This window comes from Macrotis lagotis, chromosome 1, assembly GCF_037893015.1.
Source record: "Macrotis lagotis isolate mMagLag1 chromosome 1, bilby.v1.9.chrom.fasta, whole genome shotgun sequence".
Classification (NCBI taxonomy): Eukaryota; Metazoa; Chordata; class Mammalia; order Peramelemorphia; family Peramelidae; genus Macrotis; species Macrotis lagotis.
Genome location: NC_133658.1, coordinates 925,591,599 through 925,601,828, shown reverse-complemented (window position 1 = coordinate 925,601,828; position 10,230 = coordinate 925,591,599). Strand labels below are relative to the sequence as shown.

Here is a 10,230-nt window from a genome sequence, read left to right as displayed (position 1 = left end):
CCTCCTCCCCTCCCTCCTCCTCCCCCTCCTCCTCTCCGCTTCCTGTTCCTCTTCTGCCGCTTCCTCCTCCCCTCCTCTCCCTCCTCTCCTCCTCCTCTCCCTCCTCCCCTCCTCTTCCTCCTCCCCTCCTCCTCTTCCCCCTCCTCTCCCTCCTCCTCTTCCCCCTCCTCCCCTCCTCCTCTTCCTCCTCCCCTCCCTCCTCCTCCCCCTCCTCCTCTCCCTCCTGTTTCCTTCTCTTTTTTTCTTCTCTCCTTTCACTTCCCCTCCCCCTCCTGCTCCAGCTTCTTCCTTTCCTTCCTTTCTCCCTCTTCCTCCATTCCTTCCCCTCCCCTCCTTCCCCCTCAGGTATTGGATCTCCTGCTCTTAATCAGCTCCAAAGTCCCAGTCCCCCCTCTGACAGATGCGCCTCCCCAGTCATCGGTGTCCTAACGTGCAGGGCAGGAGGTGGCCCAGTGGATAGAGAGAGCACTGGCCTTGGAGTCAGGAGGACCTGAGTTCAAATGTGGCCTTAGACAACTGACCCTAACTGTGTGACCTTGGCCAAGTCACTTCACCCTGATGGCCTCAGTTTCGGCATCTGGAGAAGGAAATGACAACTCCCTCCAGGATCCTCTTCTCCCGTATGGGTCCCGAGAGAGCCTGGCCTGAAAGGAGTGGGCCACAAAAAGCCAGTCCCTGCTCTCAGGGAGCTCCCATTCCAGGCGGTGGACAGACGAGCCATGGAAATGCCGATGCAGAAGGGAAGAGGGGTTTTAGTTGGGATCCAAAGGAAGCCAGGGAGGCCAGGAGTCGGAGCAGAGCCTGGGGAGCCCTCCGGGGGATATTCGTGCCATCACTGACCAGGCTTCAGTGTCCAGTAGGGGATTTGTATCTGAGCCTAGAGTTGGTCAGATCAGGTCTGCATTTGAGGAAGGTCTCTGGACGGCCTGAGCCAGGTCGCCGAGGATCTCCACTCAGGCCCTTCTCCGGAACTCTCCCTGGTAGCTTTGCAGATGGCCTCTTCTTGCTGCTTGTCCTTCACTCTGGAGGACATTAGAGACGATCCCAGGACCTGCCAGTGACTTGGATGGAAGCAAGGGGCTGTGCTGGGCCCCAGCCTCACCTCCTCCAGAGCTGTGGGATGCAGTGGGAGACCTTGGCCTTTCTCAGCTAGGGTCTTCCCCGGGGCAACAGCCAAAGGGATCTGGGTAAGAAAGGAAGGTCCAACCAAGCCCCTTCTGCCCTCTCAGTTCCCATAAAAGGTCAGTGACATCTTGGTGATGTCATGCTTCTACCCAAGGAGGAACTCTCCAGGAGGGGCCTCAACAGCCGTCCCATGGCCTGTAGGGGCCTCCCTCCCTTCCCCCTCACTCAAACTCCCCATGCACAGCAAGAGGAGAAGGTCCAGAGAGGTTTGAGGGGATGGGGGCTCAGTTCTCCCCAGCCAAAGGCCACCCCTAGACTCTGTGATTTGATAGCAGCCTTCCTCCACCCCCCCACCTTCCTTTGTCTTTTCTGACATACGTTAGCTCATTTAAGGTCTGTCTTGTGACCTTTCTCTATCTCCCCTTTCTTTGACTCTGACTCTATCTCCCTCAGCCCCCTCTCCCTTGTCTCTCTCTCTCTGTGTCTCCCAGCCCCCTCTCTCTTATTTCTCTGTCTCCCCCACCCCTCACTCCCTTATCTCTCTCTGTCTCCTCCAGCCCCCTCTCCCTTGTCTGTCTGTCTGTCTGTCTGTCTGTCTCTCTCTCTCTCTCCCCCTCCCTCAATGCTCCCACTTACTGGTGCCCCTTAGAATCTTGATCTTCCTTCCAGGCCCACATCCTTCACCTCCTCAGTCCATTTTGGATTTACTTCTGCAGCAGGCTAGAAGCCCCTTGAAGGCAGCTCCCATCTCTCTCTTGGGGCTCACTCTGATCTCGGCCTCAGCAAAGAACTGGGGAGCCAGGGAATATGCTGACAATCTCATACTTTCCTCTTTTTCTCCAGCTTCAGAGGACGGGAGGAGCCAGCAGCACTGTGGAGCGGGCCATGGCCCTTACACTTCTCCCAGGTGTACCTTCACAGGTGAGCAGTGGGGGTACTTCGCTTGGTGGAAATGCCTTCACATGGTAGACACCAATGCCTCTCCTTGCCATGCTACTGTGGCCTGCTCTGCCACCTGGTATCCTGGCTGCTCAACCGTCTCTGCCAATCTGGCAGCATCAGAAGTGCCCCTGCCCCACCAGAATGAAGTCAGGATGGTGCAGGAAGTTTCCAGGGATGCTGGCCAGTTCACCAGACCCAGGAGTGCCCGTTTCCTGTCTTCCCAAGCCTGTGCCCAGAATATGGGAATCTCTCCCACCCTTCACAGGGTAGTAAGTGTCTGAGTCTAAATCTTTATTTTTTCTTTTTTGGTTTTTGCAAAGCCTAGAGAAGGAAGCACAATTTGAGTTTCCCAGCAGGAGTGGAGGCTCTGTCCTGCCCTTAGCAACCCCCCAGGATCCTGGGGTTCAAGATCTCTCCCAGGACCTTGCCATCCCTGGCAGCAACCCAGTAGCCCCCAAGAGCTCATCAGAATGTCCCAAGAAGAGCCTTTGGCAGAGTTTTTAGACAGTCCCAAAATGACGGGGGAGGGGAGAGGAGATGAGCACTAGGGCTGAAGAACAGTGTTGCCCCAAAGTACAGAATTTGTACAAACTCAGCACAAGGCTAGGCCACACCAAGCATATCCCACCTTGGGCCACAAATTGATGCTTGCTTGTCTATGTCTCTGAATCCCTGGGCTCTCAGTGAGCAGCTTGCCCCCCACCACCTTCCTCCTCCTTGGTGGTCCCTGCCCTCACCCAGGGAAGCCTTAGGCTAGGCCAGGTGAGAAGCCTCCTGGCTCTGCCAGCTGCTGAACCATGGCTAAACCGTGGCAGAGGCGTTGACCAGGAGGGAGCACTGGCCACACTGGCCTGCCCTCCAAAGTCCAAGAAAGGATCTGGTGACTCTGCACCCTGGGCCCCAGGAAGCTTCATGAGATGCCCAGCCCAGACGGTGAGGGGGAAGTCTGGCCGGGGGGCACAGAGGGAGGGCCATTGTTCTCTGGGTTGCACCATTCAGGAGGGCAGGCCCAACCAAGAGAAGAGATGTCTGAGTCCTCCAAGGGGGGAGGAGAAGCTGGCCACTGAAGCTCTGAGCTGTCATGGCAAGGGGAGTCTCCCCGTGACCCCGCTTCCCTTCCACAAACAAGCATCTTCCTGGATTACCCATTCTCTGAGTGAGGCACAGGCCATAAGGGTGTGAATGGGTGACCTCAAAGAGAGGACTCCCAAAACCGCATCCTCCTGGAGGGGTGAATAACCTAGTCTGGAGAGCAAAATGCAGACCGACTGGCTGGGAAATCAGGAGAGGGAGAAAAGAAAGGGAAAGTTCTCGGAAAAGAGAACAACAAAATCTTATTGTTAGAGAAGAGACTGGAGAGGATGGGGAGGGGGTGGAGTTCAAACTTGGTGATTAACTGGGTGAAAAGAGAAGGGTCAGAACCTCTGACATTGCCATAAATAGCATAACCATCAAAATCAATCAATTAGAAATAATGAAGAGAATTGAGCATTTTAAGCAAATTCAAGGGATGGGTACATGGGAAGTAGGCCAGGGCCAGGCAGACGAGTCCAGGTTAAAACTTGTGGCAAGATTTCAGTCATAGCCTTCTTCATGGGCCCGATGTCTTGGCCCCACTAACACCAGAGAGATTTGTCATTCCCTTCTTCAGATCATTTTACAGATGAGGAAACTGAGGCATACCAGATTAAGTAACTTGCCCAGAGCATATAGCTAGTAAGTGTCTGAGTCTAAATCTTTATTTTTTCTTTTTTGGTTTTTGCAAAGCAGTAGGGTTAAGTGGCTTGCCCAAGGCCACACAGCTAGGGAATTATGAAGTGTCTGAGGTCGGATTTGAACTCAGCTCCTCCTGACTCCAGGGCTGGTGCTCTATCCACTGCATCACCTAGCCGCCCCTGAGTCCAAATCTGAACTCAGGTCTTCTTGACTTCAGGCACTCCCTGGCACTCTTAATTGTTGATTGTCCTTCATTGTAATAAGACAAGTATATAAAGTCAATGGGTGATAAATGGTAGGAATAAGTGAACTCATCCACTGAAAGGATCATGGCAGGAGGAATCTGTAAAGCAAAAGCTAACCTAGGAAAAATCTGACCCTCAAGGCAGACCACAAAGCCCTGGCAGAGCCTCTCAGAAAGGACCCCCAGGTGAGCCGTGGACCATCAGAAAGGGAAAGGTGTTCGGATTTGCCAAGTGTCCCCTGCTGTGGCCATCGAGTGGGGGCTGTGGATGCAGAGGAAGGAGGCCTGCCCTCAGGAAGCTTCTGCCCTCAGACACAAGTCTCAGGCAGGCTGGACTGTGCCCTCACTTAACTGGGGAAAGCTAGGAGGAAGACCCCTCCCCGAAGGATGGAGCGCCTGCACAGACTGGTGGAGCAGCTGGAGCTGAGGGGTAGCACAACCCCCCACACACATACACAGTCCCTGGACAATGGGAGAACCGAGGCACACGTAGGCAACCAGAAACATTGTGCAGATGCTTTGTAGACTGTAATTCCAAAAGATAAAAACTTAAACAGATCCAGAAAGCATGAGAGAAAAGAGACCCAAGCGGGGCTCCCCAGGAGAAGCCACAACCCTTTGGGCAGTCAGTGGTGGGAAAACCAATCACCAACCCCCATCTCCACTGCTCCCCAGTTTATGCTTTAGGTCTGATCATTTGAATGACTAGAAATGGGGGCAAAGGAGAGGGAGGGAGTAAGCAGTTAAGTTCCTACTCTTTGTACTTTGATCGTCACAACAGTCAGAGGTGGGTACTAGTCTTACCCTCATTTGATGGTTGAGGCAGATAGTGACCCACAGCTAATTCAGTGTCAGGGGTTAGATTTGAGCTCAGCTGTTCCCTGCCCCAGGCCCTTCTCCCTGGGCATTGGGTGCCCCTTTGAGGCCCCATCAAGGAGGAGAGAAAAGGAAGGCTGGGTGGAGAGCTTTAGTTGGGGGCCACAGTTCCCTTCTTACACACATGGTCTTTGTCCTTGTGTTTGATGTCCTGTCACCTCCTAGCATGATCCTCCTTCCCTCCAATGTACCTCCCATGAAACAAATACCCCTGGTGGATCAAAGATTCACCCCTTGCTCAGGGGGACGCAGGGCAAGTCTCTGGGAACTTCCTTCCCCACAACCCTTTTGGGCTGTTTCAGGAACTCGTGACCTTCCAGGATGTGGCCGTGGACTTCACCCAGAAGGAGTGGCGGAGCCTGCAGCCCACCCAGAAAGCCCTGTACCGGGATGTGATGCTGGAGAACTACAGGAACCTGGTGTGCCTGGGTAAGGATGGCTGCCCTGGGACTCAGGATTCAGGGCACAGGGTGTTGGCATGGGGGACATGCAGAACCATTCTGGGCTGTGGTGTCTCCACCTTCAGTCCAGGACCTTCCTTCTCCTGGGCTTGGCCATCTTTCCCCTGCACTTTAAGGCTCCCTTGCATCCCTGACTGGGCCTGCCAAGGTGGAATTCTGAAGGAGGGCCTTTTGCCTTTCCAATGAACAGGCCTCACATTTGCCAAGCCACATGTGATCTGCCAGCTGGAGCAAGGAGACACTCCCTGGGGACCAGAAGGTGATACCCCAAGAATTGATGCAGGTAAGTCAGGAGCCTTGGGGGGTTGGGGGGAGTGGGGACCTTCTCTAGACTGCACCCAGCTCTGAGACCTCCAACTGAGGATGAGCAGAGCCCTTCCTCTTCCTGCCTTCACTTCCCTCCACATCTCTCCAGACTCTCATTTTTCAGAGATTTGCTTCTGACTTGGTATGAAGATTCTTTCATTGTTCTGCCTTACCCAGACTTCAGTTGCTGGTTGCGGGGTTGCTGCCTCCTCTCTGAGTTATTACATGGACTTTCATCAGCTTTCCTAACTATCCCTTGAAGGATAGGACCCCATTCTATGAATGGGCCCCTTGGGAGACAGTCAGAAAAGATGCTGCTTTGAAAATTTTTGTAGAGCTAGCTTCTCACTTCTCTGTTTCCCACCCTGATCTCGGAATAAAGGGCACAGTCCAAATAGGTCACTGTTACAAGTTTTTTGCGGGGGGATGTCAGAGAAGAATGCCAAAAGACACAGAGTTCTTTTATGACTTTTTCTCCCTTATCTGTAGGGTCCAGAGGGAGACCCTAGCAGCAAATCTGGGGTGAGGAGGTGGAGTACCCCAGTCAGAGGACAGTAAGGTTTCTTGTTAGAGACAGTTCTTAGATCCCTGAGTACTAGGGGTTCTAGGAAGGTAGGAGGTGACAGGGGATGAAGGATTTTGAAGTCCAAACTGGATCCTGATGATAGGGATCTGAGGGAGGTTATTGAGAAAGAGACTTGCACCCGGCTGGGTACAGAGGCTCTTCTGAAAACTGGCTGTTTCTATCCCTGGGTCTGTTGCCTATTCTAGAATTTTTCACCATGGTTTCTGTAGACACATGACTGAACTTTAACAACTCTCCAAGGAAATGAGTTAGGGAGAAGTTGGTATGTTGCAGGAAATAATGGATCCTTGATATATGAAATCTCATCTGTCAAATGTCTGCCAGCAACATTTTCTCCAATACTTTTTCCTTTAAAATTTAAAATTTTTCTTTAAAATTGCATAAAGTTTGTATTATGTTGATTTAGTGAGTAGAAGGTTGGCTGAGGTGTCAAGAAGAGGCCATCTCTCCAACATCTTGACTGGCAGACCCTGGGCCTGGAGCCTCAGGGATTCTCAGAGATCCTTTTTAACAGGAGACATGCATTGGTGAAGGTCATTTCCTCTCCTGCAGTTCCCTACACCAGTGACTTCATAAAACCAGGATGGCCTCTCCCCCCCATCCTTGACAGCACCTTCACTGGGAAACATGCCCAAGAACTGGGACAGAATCATAGCCCAGGTGACCTGGTGGCTTTTCCCTCTTTTTCAGATTGGTTTTTTAAATTATGTTTTAGGATTATATTATTAAAGTTGTCTTTTAGACATAGATATGTGCTATATTATTTTAATATGTTGTTGTTTGTCCTTTGTTGTTAGAGAACCATGATAACAGGGAGGTGATATCATGAAAAGCATGTGAATTGGATTTGAGTTGGGGGGGGGAGGCTGTGTTAAGTCACCAGTCTCACTTTCTCCTCTGGAGGCATTCAAGTCCAGTGGCCTGATATGAATCAGGATGACTGGATATGGGCCCAGATGCAGTGAAAAATCATGGCCTTTGAAGCTAAGATCTTTAACAGGTCTCAGTTTGACTAAAGCTAAACACATTCAGTGAGTAAGGATTAGTAAACACTGAGAAAGAGAATGACCTCTTTAACCTAGTCCAAAAAACATTATTTTAATACCAGCAGCATCCTCGAGGCCTTGTTGTGAGGATTCAGTAGGATGATGCTGAGGAAAACACAGAAGTCACCAGAGTGTGTTGGAGAGGATGCTGCTTGTGTCTCTTCCTTGGGTCATTTTTTTGGAACAAGTGGCCTCATGTTTGTGGCTATGCCCAGAGCCTTCTTCATGGAATGGCAAACTATCAGTGGTAAGGGACCTTGGAAGCCATAGACTGGCCCCCTCCTGTAATGATGAGGAACCTCAAGGATTTGTCCATCGCATTGACGGTTGGATTCCAGACCACTTTGCCTCCCTAACTCCATCACTGGTTATATGAATTGTAAGAAATAAAGTTGTTTAGGATACTTCTCTAGAGAAAGGTCTGTGCTCTTTAGAAGAACATTCTTGAATTACAGTAGTTGGTTGGGTTCTTGTCCTTGCTTTTGAAGAAGACCAAAATGACATCTGATAGTGATTACTTGGATCAAGGGTCATTAAGAATCATCACTTATCTGTGTGTTTTCTATAGTATGACAATGGCAGCTTTTTCCATTTGTCCTTTTAAGCTGTCTTTGCTGATTTAAAGGGGATAAAGTGAAGGGTCCATTGTTTTTATTTGAATTTCTCTGATTTGCCAGAAAGTTTGATTATTCTTTCAGGTAGTTATTGAAAAAGAGATTCTTCTTTCTAAGAAATAGTAGTATCTCACCCACAAAGAACCAGTTAAACACTAGATTTTTTTTGTTTTTTATGAAACTCTTACTTTATAGTGTCCTTGGAGATCTGGCTGGGAAAGACTCCTTCTCCATTTTTCTTTATTGAGCCCACATAATATTAACATTATTTTGTCCTTCCTTATAAATCTTGATTATTTGATTTCTACAAAGAAGCTATTGATATTTTGATTGTTTCTGTAAATTTAATAAATTAATTTGGGTAGTATTGTTTAGTATTCCATGTTTGATACCAGAGAATTTGTCATCTTCCCTCTATCAGTTTTGTATTCCCACTGATAAAGGGTCAATCTTTTTAATTATAAGTTTTAGAAAATGCACTACCTGCAAAATCAAAGAGAAAGGTATTAATAAATTATAAATGACTATCTGGACATAACTGATATTGTTATTTGTTCTATATTTTAACATTTGGCAGTCATTTTTCTTGATGGAGCATATAGGAGATACTACAAAACTAAGGGTAATATAAAAGAAAATGAAGATAGTTATACTTTTTTATTTTTTTTTCAGATTGGGAGAGCAGACCAGAAATTAAGCAATCATTTCCTAAGCTTGGCTTATCTGTGGAAGAATCATCCCAGGAGAGACTCACAGTGGATGATCCTTGTGTCTCTAAGTTGAAAGGAGCTTGGAAGTGTAGAACCAGGTTAGAGAGTCAACAGAACAAAGAGGAGAAACCTCATGAATGTAATGAATGTGGGAAAGGTTTTCGGTGGAATACACATCTTGTTCAACATCAACGAGTTCATACTGGAGAAAAACCTTATAAATGTAATGAATGCGAGAAGGCCTTCCGCCAGAAGATACAACTTACCCAACATAAGCGAATTCATACTGGAGAGAAACCTTATGAATGTAATCAATGTGAGAAGGCCTTCCAAAAATACACACATCTTACTGAGCATCAGAGAATTCATACTATAGAGAAACCTTATGAATGTAATGAAAGTGGGAAAACTTTCCATTGGAAGACACAACTTAAAGAACACCGGAGAATTCGCGCTGGAGAGAAAACTTATCCTTGTAATGAATGTGGTAAAGCCTTCCGAAAGAATGCCCAACTTATTCAACATCAAAGAATTCATACAGGAGAGAAACCTTATGAATGTAATGAATGTGGCAGAGCTTTCCGAAAGAACACACATCTTACTGAGCATCAGAGAATCCATACTGGAGAGAAACCTTACAAATGCAGTCAGTGTGGAAAAGCTTTCCGTTGGAGCACACAACTCACCCAACATCAAAGACTTCATACTGGAGAGAAACCTTATGAATGTAATGAATGTGGAAAGGGCTTCTGCCAGAGCAGAGAATTCATTCGACATCAGAGAATTCATACTGGAGAGAAGCCTTATGAATGTAATGAATGTGGAAAGGCCTTTCGCCAGAACACACACCTTACTGAACATCAGAGAATTCATACTGGAGAGAAGCCTTATGAATGTGATGAATGTGGGAAGGCCTTCCGCTGGAACACACAACTTACCCAACACCAGAGAATTCACACTGGTGAGAAACCCTATGAATGTAATGAATGTGGGAAGGCTTTCCGTCAGAATACACAGCTTACTCAACATCAAAGAATTCATACTGGAGAGAAACCTTACGAATGTAATGAATGTGGAAAGGCTTTCCGTCAGAACACACATCTTACTGAACATCAGAGAATACATACTGGTGAGAAACCTTATGAATGTAATCAATGTGGGAAGGCCTTCTGTTGGAGTACACAACTTACTCGACATCAGAGAATTCATACTGAAGATAAACCATACAAATATAAGGAATATGGGAAGACCTCCTGCCAAAGCAGAGCAGTCATTCTGTCCCCTTCCCTTCTCCCTTCTCCAAAGAAACCGCCTCTTGGTTTTGTTCCTCCCCTTCCTTTACCAGAGATTGAGCAGACCAACTCTCCTTGAATCTTTTTGGTCTCTCCCAATACCTCTTCTGCTTTCTCTTTTTTTCCTCTCTCCATCTCTCCATCTTTGTCTCCCTCCTCCCCTACTTTCAGTGCTCCTCCCTCCCCCCCACTTTACTTCCCCATTGTTTCTTGACTTCTCCTTCCTCTACTTCCCTTCTTACTTTCTTCTCTCCTAGGTCAGGTAATGATTGGAAACTACTGCAGACCCCTTTACTACAGGGAGAGGGGAAA

General features: G+C 48.2%; 1 protein-coding gene across 1 annotated transcript; it reads left to right on the top strand.

Moving 5' to 3' along the window:
• The first annotated feature begins 216 nt into the window (after positions 1-216).
• Positions 217-10,076, top strand: LOC141510080 (uncharacterized). The gene is made up of 5 exons (XM_074220080.1): positions 217-1,187; positions 1,969-2,046; positions 5,206-5,332; positions 5,555-5,647; positions 8,589-10,076. The coding sequence occupies exons 2-5, from the start codon at positions 2,011-2,013 to the stop codon at positions 9,995-9,997; spliced, it is 1,665 nt and encodes a 554-aa protein (XP_074076181.1). The 5' UTR covers positions 217-1,187; positions 1,969-2,010; the 3' UTR covers positions 9,998-10,076.
• The last annotated feature ends 154 nt before the right edge of the window (positions 10,077-10,230 follow it).

Bases quoted from the DNA above. Each gene is read 5' to 3' on its own strand.
- LOC141510080 (XM_074220080.1), top strand. From the start codon at position 2,011: ATGGCCCTTACACTTCTCCCAGGTGTACCTTCACAG. The intron at 2,047-5,205 runs GTGAGCAGTGGG...GGGCTGTTTCAG, and splicing joins TCCCAGGTGTACCTTCACAG to GAACTCGTGACCTTCCAGGA. The intron at 5,648-8,588 runs GTAAGTCAGGAG...TTTTTTTTTCAG, and splicing joins TACCCCAAGAATTGATGCAG to ATTGGGAGAGCAGACCAGAA.